Below are 18,921 nucleotides of genomic sequence, written 5' to 3' on the forward strand. Positions count from 1 at the left end.
AAACACACACACAATGAGAGCCGAGCCAGAGCGAGACGAGGCTGCAGGAAGCCCGAGAGGAGGCTGCAGGAAGCCCCAGAGGAAGCTGCAGGAAGACCCCGCACCGCGCACATGCACATATTTGCAAGGAAGCCCGCGGGCCCAGGCGCACACTTAGAAAGAGATCCAGGGACACGTAGAAGCGGGGACAGCCAGACACAGCCGGGACCCCGCAGGCAGCAGGCACTCGGAGGGACTCGAGGAGAGCTCCAAGGAGATACATAGAAACCAGGGAGAGCCGCAGGGATACAGACGCCCAGCCTGGGTCAGAGCCCCGGGGAGACTGAGATCCGACCCAGAGTCCTCCGGGGGTTCCGGAGGGTGGACGGCAGGGCCCCGGAGAGCCAGGGAGCGGCCGGGCAGGGGCCGGGGCCCGGCGGACGCCGCCGAGCCGGGAGCTCGTCCTGGGGCTCGGTACTCGGCCCCTCACTCACCTCGCTGGTGCTGGCGGACGAGGAGGCGGCGCTGGGCGTGGGCGAGCGCTGCAGGGTCACCAAGGCCATGGCCACGGGCGCACGCGGCGGGGGGCCGCCGGGCTAGAGCTGCCGCCGCCGCTGCTGCCGCTGCCGCCGCCGCCGTGGCCTCCGCTGCTGCTGCTGCGGCCGCCGGGGCTGCTCCGGGGCCTCCATCGCGCCGCGGGCGGCGGGGGGCTGCGGGCGCCGGCTCGCCCTCTCCGCCTCTCCTGCTCCCTCCTCCCGCCGCCGCCGCTCTCGCTCTTCCTCTTCCTCCGGCCCGGGGGCGGGCAGGCGGCCTAGCACGGCGAGTGCCCAGGGCCGGCGGGAGGGCCCCGGGAAGGGGGCGGTGCGATCGGCCGCAGTTCCCGTGCTCCTAGTCCCCAGTCAGGACCGGGGCGGGAGCTCTGGCTGCCCGGCCGCCTCTCCGCCTACATCTGCGCATCCTCGCGCCGGGCCCCGGCTCAGCCAGCTCCCCATGACCCAGACGCGCACCCAAACAGACAGACATCCCCGCACAAACTCCCCCGCCCACGCCCCACGCCCTTCCCCCTCCCTTCCTGCTCGGCCCCTCCCTCCCTCCCTCCCTCCCCGGTGCTATCTAGAGATTCCCAGGGGGAAACCGCCGGGAGGGGGGGAATCAGCTTAGTCTAAAAAGTAGATTTCCACCTTTCTTTGGAGCAGGTCCTGGCACACAGTAGGCACTTCATAAATGTTTGTTGACTGACCCTCCACCACCATCAAATAGTCAACAAGCACTTAATAAGTGCCTACTGTGTGCCAGGCGCTAGGCTACAAACAGAGGACACGACAGACAAAAAGATGGTTTCTGCCTTTTCTTGAAAGGAACTGTCTGCCAGGAAGGTGCTGGGGGGGGGAGGGGGAGGGGATAGGGGTGCCGTACGATTGCCCCAAACTTCGAGATGCTGGGTAAAATTAGCAAGGGAACGGCCATTTTAGTCTTGGCTCTTTCAGTCAACAAATCAATTTTCTTCTCTAGTCCAAGTTTTCCTCGTCTGGGCAATCAGTCAACTAGTATTTATTAAGCACCTTCTGCGTGCCAGGCCCTATGATGGGTGCTGAAAGTACAATGTTGGGATGGGGGATGGGAGAAGGGGATGCCTGGAACAGAAGATTTCTATTTAACATTCCCGGTTCATTATGGACGACTCACCCTCTCTGGGCCTCTGGGTAAATAAGGGGTTTGAACTTCACTGGGCCGTTAGGTGACAATGTGGATAGAGCCCCACTCCCTTCCACCCCCACCCTCACCCCTTCAGCCTGGGGTTCAAATCTGGCTTCATATACTCCCTAGTTGTGCTTCTCTGGACAAATCATTTCACTGTCTGCCTCAGTTTCCTCATCTTAAAATGAGTTGGAAGGAGGAAATGACAAGCCATTTCAGTATCTCTGCCAAGAAAATCCCAAATGGGGTCAAGAAGAGTTGGACGTGATTGAACACTAACAACAACAAAAATGAATTTTATGGGATGATTCTTCCTTTGATTAGCTCTAAATCTGTGAAAGAGGAATCTTTTCAAGCCCCCAAATCTCTATCATAAGACCCTTCCCAGCCTTAAAATCCCTGATCTAAGGTTCCTCCCATTTCTGACATCCCCTGTCCTAAGGTTCCTGCCCAGCTCTGACATCCCTTGTTTTAAGACCCCTTCCAACTCTGTCATCTCATTTTTTCTTTTTCTTTTTCATTGCACTGTTTATTTATTTTAAATACACATTGCTTTATGAATCATGTTGGGGGAGAAAAATCAGAGCAAGAGGCAAAAATTACAGGAGAGAGAAACAGAAAAAAGAAGTGAACGTAGGATGTGTTGTGTTCAGTCTCCTCAGATCTTTTTCTAGATGCAGATGGCATTTTCTGTTCAACTCTGGTTTTTTTAGGCCCCTCCGGCTTTGACATCCCCTGTTCCAAGGCCCTCCTGGTCCTGACATCCCCTGTTCTAAGATTCTTCTAAACCTGCCATCCCCTGTTCTAAGGCTCTTCTAGCCCTGCCATCCCCTGTTCTAAGGCTCTTCTAACCCTGCCAAACCTTGTTCTAAGGCTCTTCTAGCCCTGCCATCCCCTGTTCCTACAGCTGTTCCTGGCCCAGCCCTAGCCCCAGAAAGACCATAGATGAGAACTGAGCAGGAAAGGAAGGCAAGAATAGATTTACAATGTGTGCCAGTGGAAGGAAAACCCACCTAGATGAGACCATAGATTCAATTTGATTCAATTCGGATCAATTCAGCTCTGATGATCTAATGTTAGTCTAAATAAGACTTAAGGAACGTCTACTGAGGAAAGCTTCCCAGAAAGGGTAGGGCCAGCTCCGGGGACAGGTGGGAAATAGAATTAGCCATCACTCCAAAGGCTAATGGGAACCCAATGTGTAAGTAAATAGTCCTTGGTGGCCAATAGCACACAAAAGGGTGATGTCATCAAGGAGCATATGAGTGAAAAGGAGGCCAAAGATCCTTCATGAGAGGGAGGAAGTCTGTCTCATGTGCATCCCTGGCCATCATGTAATTGAGAGTTAGAGCAGGGATGGGAGCAGATTTAAGGGGCAGATTTAAGGGAGTACCAGACAAGAGGAGAATAGGATTAGAAAGCGGGAATGGCTCGTGTTCTGGGATGCCTTAGGAGGTAGTGAGTTTCCTTCCCCTCAATGGAGTTCTTTCAGCAGAGGAAGGAGGATGATCACTCATCAGAAATGTCAGTGGAGCTTCCTGATTGGGAACACCTTGGGTTAGACAATCTCAGAAATCTCTGAGATCAGAAATCTCTGAGATCCCACGATCCCCCTTGGGAATAATCCCCCCATGGATAGAAGTCCACAGCCATGGAAGTACTGATCTGTCTTTCTATTCCCCAGCAGCCATTTCAAGATGGAAGATTCCTCAGCCTCTTCCTCTGATTGGTCAGTTCCTGGAGACTCCATTTTAGGGAGAGCCTAGGGCCTGGCCCGGCAAATTCACAACTTTCATTCCTCCGTCTATTTTTGGACTTCCCCATTCTCCCATCTTCTCCATGGCACCTTCTCACTATTAACCATTGCTCTTCCCTCATTAGAATGAAAGTTCCTCGAATAATTCACAGAGCTTTAGGACTCATTTTTGGTCAAGTCCACTTTGCCAATGCATCGTTCATGTTTAGAGGTCTGTGATACTAATGTTATTTATTAATTATTTTTTCATTCCCATAGATAACCAACTCTTTCCATGCATCCATGTATGTTCCCAAATTATTTTTAAATAAAGTTCCTTTTCCCATAGCAGGGGGAAAAAAAAGAATGGAAACTCCTTGAGGGGAGTTTTTATTTGTATTTGTATTCCCACTGTTTAGCACTGGGCCCGAACATTGAGCAGGCATTTAATAAATGAATGTCTGATGACTAAGTTCAGGAAGCAGTTTGGTTTTATCTTTGACTCTCAGGTGCCTGGCCCAGTACTTACACATGATAATCGCTTCATTAAAATGTAATTAAAAGAAATAATATAATTAAAATTATATTAGCTTTGGAGATTTGCAAAACGCTTAACAGGTGATCTCATAAAAGAATCACAATAACTGTGAATTAGGTACAACTTTTCCCATTACAGATGGGGAGAGGAAAAGGGATTGGTGTAAGGTCACACAGGGAGGAAGAGGAGAAAGGCAAAGGGAGACCCCAGTGTTTGTCTCGGTGTGGTCCACTTCTTCCAATTGCCCTTCATTCACTGACGATAGTAATGATAGCTCACACTCATATTGTACCTACTATGTGCCAGGCATTGTGCTAAGTGTTTTATAATTATCTCATTGAATGCTTTAAAAAGATCACATTTCTATAATACTTACTATGTGCTGATTATGGTGTTAGATATTTTACAATGATAATTTCATTTAATAATAATAATAGCCAACATTTATTCATATAACACGACGGGCTACATGATATACTAAGTGCTTTGTGATTATCTCGTTGAACAACAATAATAAAAGCTCACATTTATAGAACACCTACTATGTGCTATGTAGGTACTATACTCAGAACTTTACAATTATCTCATTTAATAACAATAGCTAACTTTTATTTATATAACACTCACCATGTCCCCATGCTGTACCAAGTGCTTTGTAATTATCTCTTTGAACAATAACAAGAATAGTTATTTATATAGCATTTATAGTGTGCTGGGCACTGTGCAAAGTGCTTTATAATTATCTCATTGAATAATAATAATAATAAAAGCTCACATTTATATAGCTCCTACTATGTGCTACATAGGTACTGTCTTAAGTACTTTACAATTATAATCTCATGTATTAATAATAATTATAGGAAACGTTTATAAAGTGCTTCTTATGTGCCAGGCACTGTGGTGAGGACTTTACAATTAATATCTCCTTTGTTCCTCATAACAAGTGGGAGAAAGAGATGTTATTATTATACCTATTTTATAGAAAGGGAAACTGAGGCAGAGAAATGATTTACCCAGGGTCACACAGCCATTAAATATCTGAAGTCCAATGTGAACTCGGGATTTTCTAACTCCACATCCAGTTTTCCATCCCCTGGTACACCTAGCTGCATTTAGGCCTCTGCTATGGGCTAGAGGATCCAGTAGATATAATTCAGGGGCCTGGAAACAACAAGATTCATCTCCATGAGTTCAAATATGGCCTCAGATATTAATTAGCTATGTGACCTTGGGCAAGACTTTACCCTGTTTGCCTCAGTTTCCCCATCTGTAAAATGAGTTGGAGAAAGAAATAGCGAGCCACTCCAGTATCTTTGCCCAGAAAATCCCAAATGGGGTCATGAAGAATGGGACACCATCCAAATGACAGAATAATAATCAATGTGTCAGGTCCTAAAGTTAGGAAGGAAACTCCTTCCCTCAAGCAGCTTACTTCCAGGCTTCTTTAAAACATGGCTCAAAAGATACCTTTAGCTGGAGGCCTCCCAGCCTCCTTGCCTCCCAGACTCCCAGACTCCCAGACTCCACACCTTTGATTATTTTCCCTTTAATCTGCCAGGCTCTCATCATTTGTCCTGAGCTCCACAGGTCGCAAGGACTCTGTCCTTGGTGGCTCAAAGGGAGGTAAAATAGATGTCTCCGGCCTGTCCTACTCCCACTCCTGCCTTCCAGAGAGACTTTCATTTTGGTCTATCCCAAACTACTTAATTTAAAAGTAACAACCATCCTTAGCTCACGGGCTGAACGAAGGCAGGCGGAGAGCTCCTGGATTTGGCCAGTGCAACAGGCCAAACTTTATAGAATTGGGAGCCATTTGTGGAATTTAAATGACCAGGTTTGATCCCCAAGCAGAGCTGAGAAAATGCATCTCAATCCCTTCTTTGCTGAGGTGGGGGCCTACAGATGTGAAATACTACATATGTTGTCAGATCCAATGGATATATTGATTGATTTTGTGAAAGACTTTTTTTTTCCCCTCTCTTTTTGTTTTTTAATCTTTGTGCTATACAAACAAATAAAAATTTGATAAAATTTGAGTTTGGATACTATATCAGTATTAAATGTTTTTCATTTTTTTTTCAAAACTTATAAAATAAATGAACCAAGGTTTTGGTTTGAAAGATAGTATTTCTATCTAGTTTATAAAAGCTTATAAGATACTTAAGTTCCTAACTTAACAAGATGGGCTTACAGGGTAGGGAGAGAAGAAATATTTAGAAACAGAAGTAATGTAAAAACAAAAGATATCAATTAAAAAATGACAAAATTAAAATGTCAGCCCTGGTTATTATTGAGCAGTGAAGTGGTACCATGGAGAGAGTGCCAGGCTTGGAATCGGGAAGACCTGAGTTCAAATTTGATCACAAACAAATTACTAGCTGTGTGACCCTGGGTGAGTCACTTCACCCTGTTTGCTTCAGTTTCCTCATCCATAGGATGAGCTGGAAAAGGAAACGGCAAACTCCTCCAGTATCTCCACCAAGAAAAGCCCCCAAAGGGTCAGACGTGACTGAAAGACAAGGAACAACATGACTATTATTATAGTAATGACATGCAGTCTAGGCCCAGCCGTAGGGACTGGCCCCGGTGAGACCCTTCTGCCTCCCGGGCTCCTCTTTCCAATCCTTGCCACGAGTGGGCTCCCAGAACAGGCCACACGTGCGGGGAACAGGTTTCTGCGAGGACAAAGCGTCGGCTGTTTGGATCTCAGCCGCTGGCCCGGTTCTGGCAGGAGATCAGGCCTGGAGGCCCTGCCAAGGAATTCTCCAGGAAGGAATCTGATGGGCACTGCGGTGGCCGGGCAGCCTGGGCCCTCTGCTGTGGAGTCAGTGTCAGCAACAGCTCCCCTCCTCTCCGTCTCTCTCTGTATCTTCTCTGTCTCTGTCTCTCTCTGTATCTGTCTCATCTTTCTCTCTGTCTGTCTGTCTGTCTCCCTCTCTCTTCCTCTCTGTCTCTTGGTCTCTCTGTCTCTCTGCTGCGGTCTTTGTCTCTCTGTCTCTGTCTCTCTCCCTTTCTCTCTTCTTCCCTGTGTCTTGGTCTCTCCGTCTCTGTCTCCCTCCTCCCCCCCGCTCTCATTCTCCTTTCTCTTCCTCTCTCTCCCCTTCTTCCCTCCCCCTCCCCCCCCCCCCCCCCCCACTGGTCTGCTTCTCTTGCCTGAATGTGTCTAAGTGGGTTCACTGAACTCTTCTTCCTCACTCAGCCAAGTGAAAATATTGTTCCTCATTCTGGCCTAGAGAAAGGAGAACAGAGCTCAGGGGGAGGAAGGGGACTAATCTGGGATTAGCTAGAATGGACAGCTGCACCGTGACACAATGAAACAAAGCTGGGAGGAGCCTTAGAGCACAGAGCCTCAGAGTGAGGATGAACCTTAGAAGTGAAAGTTTCAGAGAAATTTGAAGAGGCCTTAGAACAGGGAATGTCAGAGTTAGGAGGGGCTTAGAACAGGGAATGTCAGAGCTGGGAAAGGCCTTAGAACAGGGAATGTCAGAGTTAGGAGGGGCCTTAGAACAGGGAATGTCAGAGCTGGGAAAGGCCTTAGAACAGAGAATGTCAGAGCTGGGAAAGGCCTTAGAACAGGGAATGTCAGAGCTGGGAAAGACCTTAGAACAGGGAATGTCAGAGCTAGGAGGGGCTTAGAACAGGGAATGTCAGAGCTGGGAAAGACCTCAGAACAGGGAATGTCAGAGCTGGGAAAGACCTTAGAACAGGGAATGTCAGAGCTAGGAGGGGCCTTAGAACAGGGAATGTCAGAGCTGGGAAAGACCTCAGAACAGGGAATGTCAGAGCTGGGAAAGACCTTAGAACAGGGAATGTCAGAGCTAGGAGGGGCCTTAGAACAGGGAATGTCAGAGCTAGGAGGGGCCTTAGAACAGGGAATGTCAGGGCTGGGAAGGGCCTTAGAACAGGAAATGTCAGGGCTGGGAGGAATATTGGAGAGTCTAATCCTTCATCTAAAAATGTAATTAGTGAATATCTTATTGATGGCTCCCTTGGGGAATACATGCTGTATTCTCTTGCCGTGACTCCATCCAGCCTCAAAGGGCTCATGGGAAAATCATCTTGAGCTAGGGAAAAGGACCTCGGTTCTGATGTCAGATGAGCTGAATTCAAATCTTATCTCTGATAGTAACTATCTATATAACCTTAGGCAAGATATCTAATTTCCTTGCAACTCATTTCATAAATTTAAGAGTTTGGGGTAGATCGCTTCCTTGAAGCTTCAAATCTGGGATCCTCTGATCTACCCATGGGGAATGAAGATGACCTGGAGTCAGAAAAACTCATCTTCATGAGTTCAAATCCAGCCTTAGGCACTTACTAGCTGTGTGACCCAACCAAGTCATTTCACCCTGTTTGCCTTAGTTTCCTTGGGAAAAGTTCTGGCGACATTGTTTCTGCATAATTTAAGCATTTTATCAAGAAGGCCATCGTTAGTAATAAAAGTAACTCAGTGACGCTCTTCAATGGCAAAGAAAGCCATGGCTGTAGGCTTGACTTTGAAAGACAGATGTTCCTGAGGATGGCAACCAGCTCTGATTGGTTAACAATTAATGTGAGGATGAATATTATAATGAAGGCCCGGGCTCTATGCCAATGAGGGTCTTGGGGGTCCATGATTGGACCACCCAATCTTGGTCAAAAAGACTTTTCAATTTCCATATCGCCCATCTGACAAGAGGGAGAAGCCCCAATTTTTCAGACCTGAGTAAACAATGAGCAGGAATAGTCTTTGAGGAAGATCTCCTAGTCTGGTTGATTTCTGGACAAGGAAGTCGAAAAGGACAAACCCTTGGTTCTGATCCAGTAGTTATTAATACAAGGGAGAAAAATTATTCTGCTTACCTGTGGCAGAGCATTCTGAGAGCAGATGGGTCTGATCGGTCACAGTCGACACACAACTCGACTCTAACAAAATGATGTCATTTTGATCCTCCTCCAGAATGGACAACAACCAGCGAATCAAGAATGAGGATAATAATAGTGCTTGCTTCCAGGTTGTGAAGATCAAATGAGACAGTATTCTCAAAGCACCTGGCATACAGTAGGTGATTAACAAATACTGCTTGGCTGGCTTGTTAACTGAGAAGATTCAGGTGGGACCACAAAATTGCCTTCAGGTGTTTGAAGGATTGCCCTACTTGGAAGGGGAAGGTCTAAAAAGTGTGAGTGGAATTAAAGAAAAATCCAAGATCATAACCCAAATTTTCCTACCAATTAGAGCTATCCAGATAGGGAGGATGGTCTTCAGGGAGCATTGGTCAATCCCTCTGTAGGGATCTCAAAGCACAAAGATAGGATGAGCACAGTAAGGTTACATAGCACTGAAGATTCTTTAAGGATATGGGATGGACCAGCTGGGGTTCTAATGTCCCTTTCAACTCTGACGAGATTATGTGAACAACTCGATTAAACTCAACTCAATACATTTATTAAATACCTACTGTGTACCAAACACTATGCTCTGGACTAGGATTACAGAGACTAAAATAAAATAATCCCTGTCCTCTAGGGGGCAGCTATATATGACTGTTTAATATTATCACTGACCTGTAAAGAAGAACTGAGTTCAAATGTTGCCTCTGACATTTACTAGCTGTGTGATCCCGGCAAATCACTTAACCTGTTTGCCACAGTTTCCTCTTCTGTAAAATAGGGAAATAATAGTACCTGCCTTCTAGGATTGTTGTGAATATCGAATAAGATAATCTCTGTAAAAAATACTTAGTAGGGTGCCTAGCACATAGTAGGCACCGTATATAGGTTTATTCCTCCCTACCCCCATTCATAGGGACCCCTTTGGCCAGTGGTCTTCAAACTTTTGTTCTCAATATCTTTATCCTCTTAAAAATGATTGAGGATCTATCCAAAGAGTTTTTGTTTATGTGGTTTATAATTATAGATATTGATCACACTAAAAAATAAAAACTAATTATGAATTTGTAGACTCTCTGAAAGGATTTCAGAGATTCCCAGGATGATCTGGAACAGACTTTGAGAACCACTGCCTTTGGCAATCTGGTCTGCAGACAAATGTTGTTCAATAAATGAAATAAAATACATAGAATTACAAAATAAACCCATTAGATCAAAATATACTTAACAAGGTATGTTTTTCTAAAAAGTTTACAGACTCCAGGTTAAGAACCCCTGGACATCATCATTGATAAGTTGGCTATCTAGGCTATCATTGTTTTATGGGCTGGATTGTAACTCGATCCATAGAGCAAAGACCCTGAGCTCCTCCTGGTAATTTTGGGGGACAATGGGGCTCAGGGCTGAAGGACTTGGCATTTTGGGGTAACATAGCAAACTCTGGGTGGTCCCTTGCTCCCTTGGCCTGGGAATGGGGAGGGTCAACTTGTCCTCTGCCCCCTCCAGAAATAGCGACCGCACTCCTGTGGCCAACAAGGCAGGTACTGACACAGGTGGCCTGAGTCGGGGTCTTGAGCTCCTGGCTGTCTCTGCTTTGTTTCCTTGCCCGAACACAGGGGACCAGATGTGCTCCTGAGATGGAGCTGTCTAGCCGTGTGACTATGAGAGTGGGGCCCTCCCTAGTCCCTTGGTTAAAACTAACTGCATTATGGGAGTATCTCCTCCGTTCATCATAATGCTAATGGAGAAGATTGGAGTCACAGACCCCCGGGGCGTCACGGACCATGAGATTGCAGACCATCCCTGCAGAACCCAAGTATCATGTGAAATGCTTATTCAGCAGACTTACACAATGCTTCTTGTTTTTAACCAACCTCCCGAGAGAGAATAAGAGAAGTTATAAATTGCTGCTATAAATAGTTTATGGTTTATTAACGTGAGCCTTAGCATGGAGGAAATAAATAGCTGACCTATATCTGATCTTTATTGTACATCTAGGACTCTCACCTTTTTGGGCCGTCCTTAGATATGAATGAAAACTAAGCTTAAAATGATTTTTCCAAGACTCATGGGAGTGTAAAGAGTCGTAGAGTTAAGGAAAAGAACTTGACTTCTCTCTTTAAATGCCAGATTCCCAGAGGCCTGAACCTGGGCTTTGAGCATGGATCCAGAATTAGGGGCCCCATGGGAAGAAGAGGGAAGTGCCTGAGCACTTCCTGTTGGGCCCAGCAGTGATTTTTTTTTGGGATTAGATTATGATTCTAGGTAGCATATTTTCCATCTTTTAGCAGAAAAGTGGGGGGCATAACATTGTCTATGTTGCCAGATCATCGCTGTGTCAGTCGGTTTTGCTTAACTGTTTTTCTCTGTGACAAGAGAAATGGCAGTGGGCATGGTGAATGGATCTATATTCTAAAAGATGGAGATCGAAGCAGAAAAAGCATCAATAAAGTTTATTTTTTAAGAAATAAAATAAATTGGGAGGTCTGAAGGGAATGATCTCAGAGAGGCCTTCCAACTGGCAGATACCGTGACCTCATTTGGTGCTGGGGGAAGGGTGGGAAGAGTTGTATTTTTAAAAACAAACAGGAATAATTGATGATCATAACCCAGACTTACCTCTGGGTTCGGGCCTCCCAGACAGAGCAGGCCCTGAGACCTCAGAACCTAGGGCTTAGAAACCGGACCTGGGGCAAAATAAGGTTGGACCTAAAGCAGGCCAGAGAGCAGACTCGGGGTCAGCTCCATGGCAAGTGTCTCTGGGAGACAGCAGTGGAGGCCCACAAATCTTCCCGGGCACAGCCAGGCGCCTCCCTGAGCACAGAGGATCCGGCTTGCCCATTGTCCCAGATGGCATCGCTCTGGGCCCTTCCTAGGGAGCAGCCCCTGGCCAAAGGTCCTGGGTAGCCTGTGGCCTGGCTTTCTGGCCTCCTGGGGCCTGGTCCCATGTGGGCCCTGGGAGCCCAACTCCACCCCCTCCGACTCAGGGAGGAGGAGCTCATGGGAATAGTCCCTGTTTTAGGGCAACCCCCCTCATTTTTTCTGTTCTCCCCCTCTGCTTCGCTCCCATCCCCCAATCAAAGCAGCCAGCCAGGGCACAGCTCACGCCCAGCCAGCTGTCCTCACGAAACAGAGAGGTCAGGCCACCTCTCAGGACTTGGATTAGGGAGAGAGGCAAGAGATCCCCCAAGACCGGGCCCAATTCCAGTTTCATTCCAAAGTCAGGCCAAAGGGCTCAGCTCCACCTTGTCCACAACTCCTGCCCTGTTTCTGACTGGCTGTTTGGGCCGCTAAAGTCACTGGGAGACTTTGACCTCCCTCTGCAGCCTCGGGACGGGGTGAGAGAGTCTGCAGAAAGGAGACTGGGACCCGCGGCAGAGGAAGGCGGCAGAGAGGATCTGGGCTGCTGAGTTGCTCCCATAACTTCTGCATCCAGGAGCCTAGGAGAGCAGGTGAGTGGTGGGGAGCCCTGGGAGAGGGGGTAAGGAGAGGGTTTTTCCCTGGAGGGATGGGAGGATCCTGGGTCTCTGGGCCTGCTAGCTGAAGTAGGAAAGGGTGGCCCACCTCAAAGCAATAAAAATGACTTGTAGGAAAGATGATGCATTGTGGGAGCATAGGGGTAGCCGGCTTTGACATTATAGGATTTGAATTTCAGATTCAACTCTGCCTCGGTGCTTCTGTCCTTGGGAAAAGCCTTGTAAAGGGATGGGGAAAGAAGGAGCTAGTTACATAGATGGATGATGGACACTTAGTCGGAGCACCTCTGCTGCACCAGCCATTGCGGGGAGGGAGTCCTCGGGCAGGAGAGGAGGATTGCAGGCAAATGGTCTCTCTGGAGAATCCAGGCAGGCTTGACCTAGAGCTGAGGGAAACTGGATCAGAGGAAGCCTGCTCAGCTGCTCTGGGGACCTGGACCTCACTCGTCCCACAAGTAAAATGAATCTGCCGGACTAAATGGCCCTAATACGTCTTCCAGGTTTCTCTGCTGCTGGTCCCCTCCATCATCTTATCCAATTAGTGATCGCTGAACTATCCTGAAATTCAGTTTCTGTCTGACCTTGAGCGTGACTTCCTCATTTAAGCCAAAGTGTGCGTTTTTAGCTGTTCAGGTGGGTCTGGTTCTTTGAGCTTATTTTGGGATTTTCTTGTCAGAGATTTTGGAGTGATTTCCCATTTTCTTCTCCAGATTGTGTTACAAAGGAGGAAACTGAGGGAAACAGGGTGAAATGACTTGCCTAGGGTCACCTTGTAAGTGTTTGAGGCTGGATTTGAACTGGAGAAAATGAGCCTTCCTGATTGCAAGCCCAGTGCTCTGTGCCCTATGGCACCCTCTAGTTACAAAAGTGCTAACAATAAAGACTAACGTTTAAAGTTTCAAAATGCTTTACATACTTAAAAAAAAAACTTTATCTCTGTTTTACAGTTAAAGAAACTGAGGCAGACTGAGATGAAGTGACTTGACCAGGAGCACTCAGCCAGCAAGGGGCTGGCGCTGTATTTGAACTCAGATTTTCCTGTCTTCAAATCCAGCCCTCTATTTACTCGGGCCTGCCAAAGAAACCTAAGCACAGTACCCAGAACATGAGGGGAGTTAATGTTTCTTTGTTTCATTCTTGTTTTAACTAATATTGAGGAAAAGAGGAAGACCGAAGAAGGGATAGGACTGTGGCTTTGGGTGGACGGGATCATTGCTGGGGCAGACAGAAGGCTGAGCTGCCCAGGTCTTTGTTTCTGGTTTTTTCCTGCCAAGGCCCATGGCCTTTGGACTGAAAAGCACAGAATAAATATGGCTCCTGGGGACTTGGTACCTTAGATTAAAAAAAAAAAAAAAAACAATAAGAAAGCACTTACCCAGACTGGATAAGTTGACTAAAGAGTCCCAGACAACAACATCCCCCAATGGGTCAACCAATGTCAGGGACCTTTGAGACAGGGACCACAGGATGGGAGCAGGGTCAGTGTTCTTCCAAAGGTCAAGAAGAGAAGGGAGAGAGAGGATGGGATACACAAACCACAGGCTGCTGAGCTTGACTTGAGTTCCTGGAAAAATCCAAGGACAGATTATTAAAGGTTTACCTCATGAACAGGTAGTGCAGTGGATAGAGCGCTGGGCCTTGAATCAGAAAGACCTGAATTCAGATTTGCCTTTAGATACTCGCTATGTGACTCTGGGCAAGTCACTTAGTCCTGCCTGCCTCAGTTTCTTCTTCTGTAAAATGAGCTGGAGAAGGAAAGGGCAAACCAATCCAGTATCTTTGCCAAGAAAATCCCAAGTTGTGTCATGAAGAGTTGGATAAAACTGAAAAAATAACTGAACAATGAATGTTTAGAAAAGGAAAACAGGAGCTTTTTTTTTTAATTGAAGTTTTTTATTTTCAAAACATTTACAAGGATAGTTTTTTTCAATATTGATCCTTGAAAAGCCTTGGGTTCCAATTTCCTCCCCTTTCTCCTTCCCCTCTTCTCTAGATGGCATGTAATCCAATATATGTTAAAATTGGTAAAATATATATAAAACAGGAGCTTTAAAAAAGGGATCATCAAAGAAGCAGTTTGTAACTGACTAGCCTTATCCAAAACTGGTAGGCAGGGTGGTTCTGGATCCATAGTTTTCCTTGCTTTTAGTAAAACATTTGCAGGCAGCTGGGTGGTGCAGTGGATAGAGCACCAGTCCTGAAGTCAGGAGGACCTGAGTTCAAATTTGACCCTCAGACACTAAACACGTCCTGGCTGTGTGACGTTGGGCAAGTCACTTAACCCCAATTGCCTCAGTAAAACAACAACAAAAACACAAACATTTGACCAAGTTTCTCATGCTGTTCTTAGGGACAAGACAGGGAAATGTGTCCTAGGTATATTACAATTGGAAGGATTTCCATCCGAATTGGGCGAATGGTTAAAGCCAGAGTGTGATCATGAACGAAGGCTTCAGTGCTAACTTAAGGAGTGTCCAAGAGAGCCTTTAAGCAGCTTTCCCAGATCCTATGTTGTTTGGCATTTTTATTAATGACTCAGCTAAAAGTATGGAAGACACACTTATTATGGACGGAGATGACCCAAAGCTGGGAAGGAGAGCTAATGTTCCGGATGGCAGAAGTGGGATTTGAACATTCTTTCCCAGGCTGGAGCAGTGGGCTGAAGCAAATAAGTCTCTCTAGTTGCTCTCCAGGTTTGGAACACTCTCTCTTCTACTCCCTCTACTAACCTCCCTGGGCTCCTTTTGTTGTTGTTGAGTCCTGTCTGATTCCCCCTGACCTCAGTTGGCGCTTTCTTGGCAGAGACACTGGAGTGCTCCGCCATTTTACAGATGAGGAAACTGAGTCGAAGAGGGTGAAGCGATTTGCCCAGGCTCACACAGCTAGGAAGTATCTGAGTCTGGATTTGAACTCGAGAAGATGGGTTTTTAACTCTAGGACTAGCGCTGTGTGCACTACGGCACCATTTAGCTGCCCCTAGCTTTCTTTAAGCCCCAACTAAGATCCCACCTAGTACAGGAAATCTTGTCAAATTCTCTTAACTCCAGTGCCTTCCTTCTGTTAATGATTTCCTATTTATCCTGTATATACCTCGCTCTGCGTGTATATATACATAAATATATGTGTATATATATACATATATGTATATGCACAAGTGTGAGTGTGTATATATCCTTTAGTACTGTTTGGTATGTAGTAGGTACTTAATAAATGTTTGTTGAATTGAATTGAAGATTTTACTAGGGATAAATGTAAAATCTTACCTTGGGCTCAAAAAATCAGCTTTTCGAGTTAAAGATGGGGGAGCTATTGTTAGTCGGCAATTCATATGAAAAAGATTTGGGAGTTTTGGTGACACAAGCACAGCACGGATTCTCGGGGTGACCTGGCTGCCTCCAAAATCGTGGGGTTCTTGGCTGCCTTAATCTCTCTAAGAGTTATCATGAGGAAGGCAACAGACCTGCTATATTCTGCCATAAACCTTAGTACTTGAACTAGCTTGTACCAGACCCTGGGGCTATAAATACAAAAGGCAAATAGTTTCTGCCTTCAGGACCTTACCTCTAGCCAAGAAGGTAACATACAAAAAACACATATAAATCATGTGGCAGCTAGATGGCAGCATAGCGGATACAATCTGGAGGCAGGCTCATTTTCCTGAGTTCAAATCTAGCCTCAGATGTATGACCCGGGCAAGTCACATTACTCTCTTTTGCCTCAGTTTCCTCATTTGTAAAAAGAAAGGAAATGGCAAACCAGTCCAGTTTCTTTGTCAAGAAAATGACCTTAAAACAGTTATGGAGTATCTGACATGATCGATCAACATAAATTATGAGGAAAATATTTACAAGGTAATTTGGGGAGAAGACAGTGGGTAGGGGGAGGAATCAGGAAAAGCTTTATGAAGTTGGCAATGAAAACTGGAGTTCTAAGAAGGGATGGAGAGTGGGAAAAAGCAGGAGGGTTAGCAGCCATCAAAAAATAATCAATAAACACTGATTAAGCACTTAATGTATCAGGCAGTGTGCTAAGCGCTGGGGATGCAAAAAGAGGCAAAAGCCAATCCCTGCCCTCAAGGAGCTCACAATTTAATGGGGCAGCCATAGGATGGCCCCCCAAAATTTAAAAGAGGACCACTGAAATATTTTTCAAAATGACTGAAGAGAACAGAAGGAAGGCCAAAAGGGAACAGGACAGTTTTGAGAGTGATGTGTTAAATGTATTATGTACTTAAGGGCAGCTAAATGGCATATGGGTAGAGCACTAGCCCTGTAGTTCAAATCAGGCCTCAGACTTCTAATATTTCCTGTGTAATCCTAGCGAAGTCATTTATCTCCAATTGCCTTGCCAAAAAAAAAAAAAAAAAAAAAAAAAAAACATTATATACTTAAAAGGAAAAGTAAGCTATATGAGGATGCACATACAATCTTTTTCTTCTTCTTCTTCTTCTTCTTCTTTTTTTTTTTTTTGATTGTTGTTGAGGCAATTGGGGTTAAGTGATTTGCCCAGGATCACACAGCTAGGAAGTGTTAAGCATCTGAGGTCGTATTTGAACTCAGGTCTTCCTGACTTCAGGGCTGGTGTTCTATCCACTGCACCACCTAGCTGCTCCACATGTACAATTTTCTATTTCTATTTTATCATGCAAAAGGAAAATTTTTATTTTATTTGTCATTTGTTAGGTTCAGATTTTTTTTTCTTGAGTTAACAGCGATTATTTCTCTTTAAAATTCACTTTCCTGAAATTATTTTAAATTTAAAAAACTTCACAATCTTACTGTACATTTCTTCCCCTCCTACACTCCATTTTCTTGCCAAATTGGCCTCCTTTTTATTCTCTGAAATCACTGTTCCCTGACCTGTCTTCATTCATTTACCTAGATCGTCTTCCAGTTCTGGAATGCCTTCCCTTCCTCAACTCTGACTCCCAGAATTCCCCTCTTCTATGTTACTTTCTCTGGGATGACAATCCTAGTGGCTAAAAAGCAAAATAAAGGCTACTCCTCCTCTTAGTGACAAAGCTTACCTAAGAACTCTAATCTTTTGCTCCAAATAAGTGCTCTGACTATATTATCAACCTCCCTTTTCAGGGTACCTTTATTTTGATATAGTTATTGGATTGTTTTTCAGTCGGGTCCTGACTCTATAACCCCATTTACAATTTTCTTGGCAAAAATACTGGAATAGTTTGCCATTTTCTTTTTTAGCTCATTTCACAGATGAGGAAACTGAGGCAGACAGGGTGAAGTGACTTTCCCAGCGTCACACAGTTAGTAAGTGTCTGACACTGAATCTGAACTCAATAGTTCTTCACCTGAGGCCCTTCACTCTCTCCACTGCAACCTAGTTACCTCTACCTTCATTTACTCTGTCTATATCTTGTCTATATACCTAGTTATTTACATATTCTGTTCCAAGCCCATCCCACTTAGAATGTACTGTCCTTGGCATTTCTTTGTATTCCCAGAGCTTAGCACAGTGCTAGGAACGTGGAAGTCATTTAACAAATGTTTGTGGTTTGACTCTTTTTGTAAATATAAACAAACAAACAAATATGTAATTTGTTTCATTTATTTCATTAAATATTTCTTAATTACATGTAACAATTTTGTAGCAATCATTTTTCTTTTAATTTTGACTTCCAAATTCTTTTCCTCCCATTCCTTCCATTCCCCACCCCCTTCCTCTGGAAGAAATGCCATTTGATATCAATTATACATGAGAAATCATGCAAAATATATTTCCAGGTAGCCATGTTGCAAAAGAAGACTAAATAAAAAAGGAAAAAATGATGAGATTAAACTCATCTAAACTCATCAAATAACCCACGAAAAATGAGATTTAAAAGTCTGCATTCAGAGTTCATTAAGAACTGACTTGAATTATCTTTATTTTTTATTGCTTTATATCCCACCCCTAAGTCCAATTCCTGACCGATAGTAAGGGATTAATAAGTGTTTGTTGATCGACTGACCAACTGACTGTTTTCCTCTGGCTTTGTCAGTGTTTCTTGTTCACTCCTTCAAAGTAGAAAGTTTGGTTGGGGGTGGGGATGGGGTTGGTCTGCCTAGGTTCTGGTGGGCAGGAAGCCCAACCACACGTGCCCACTGTCCACAGAGAAGTCCCATGATTAAACTTCCTGGGTTGGTTGTTTCTTCTGGGGACTTGGCTGAGGAAGACTGTCCCGTGTCCAATTTTTGTGGGTTGGAACCTTTATTAACCCCACCCTCTTCTTTCCCCCTTAGGGGAAAAAAGACCTTTTTAAAGAATGCACTGTAACAGAAACCCCATTCAGGCCTCTGCGGCCAAGCTGCCAGGAGGTACGGTCTGTGGGAGGAGAGTTTGCAGAAAAGGGGAGGGGAAGGGGGATTGGACTGTCCCGGGGCATTGTTCATGGTCAGTGACAGCTCTAGGGAGAATCCTCTCCTCCTTCTCCTCCCCCCCCCCCCCAACCCAAGGGTAAACAGAACTCCAGCACAAATCTAGGCAGCACATACCCATGATCCTACTCAACAGAGGGCATCTTCTGACCCTGCCGAGGTCCCACCGTTCAACCGGGAGCTGGGGATAAAGCGATAAACATTTATTGAGGGCCGTGGGCCAGGAATTGTGCTGGGAGATGG

The 18,921-nt window shown here is 45.5% G+C and overlaps 2 protein-coding genes across 2 annotated transcripts in view; one reads left to right on the top strand and one right to left on the bottom strand.

Moving 5' to 3' along the window:
* Positions 1-582, bottom strand: part of SSH1 (slingshot protein phosphatase 1) — a 94,399-nt gene extending 93,817 nt beyond the window's left edge. Inside the window, exon 1 of the mRNA XM_051972975.1 lies at positions 474-582. Within this exon, the coding sequence (XP_051828935.1) occupies positions 474-542 (69 nt within the window). The 5' untranslated portion in view covers positions 543-582. The remainder of the gene's footprint in view (positions 1-473) is intronic.
* Positions 583-11,897: 11,315 nt separating this feature from the next.
* Positions 11,898-18,921, top strand: part of DAO (D-amino acid oxidase) — a 37,017-nt gene continuing 29,993 nt past the window's right edge. Inside the window, exon 1 of the mRNA XM_051972980.1 lies at positions 11,898-12,274. The gene's annotated coding sequence lies outside the window, so the exon portion shown is untranslated. The remainder of the gene's footprint in view (positions 12,275-18,921) is intronic.

This window comes from Antechinus flavipes, chromosome 1 (assembly GCF_016432865.1).
Source record: "Antechinus flavipes isolate AdamAnt ecotype Samford, QLD, Australia chromosome 1, AdamAnt_v2, whole genome shotgun sequence".
Classification (NCBI taxonomy): domain Eukaryota; kingdom Metazoa; phylum Chordata; class Mammalia; order Dasyuromorphia; family Dasyuridae; genus Antechinus; species Antechinus flavipes.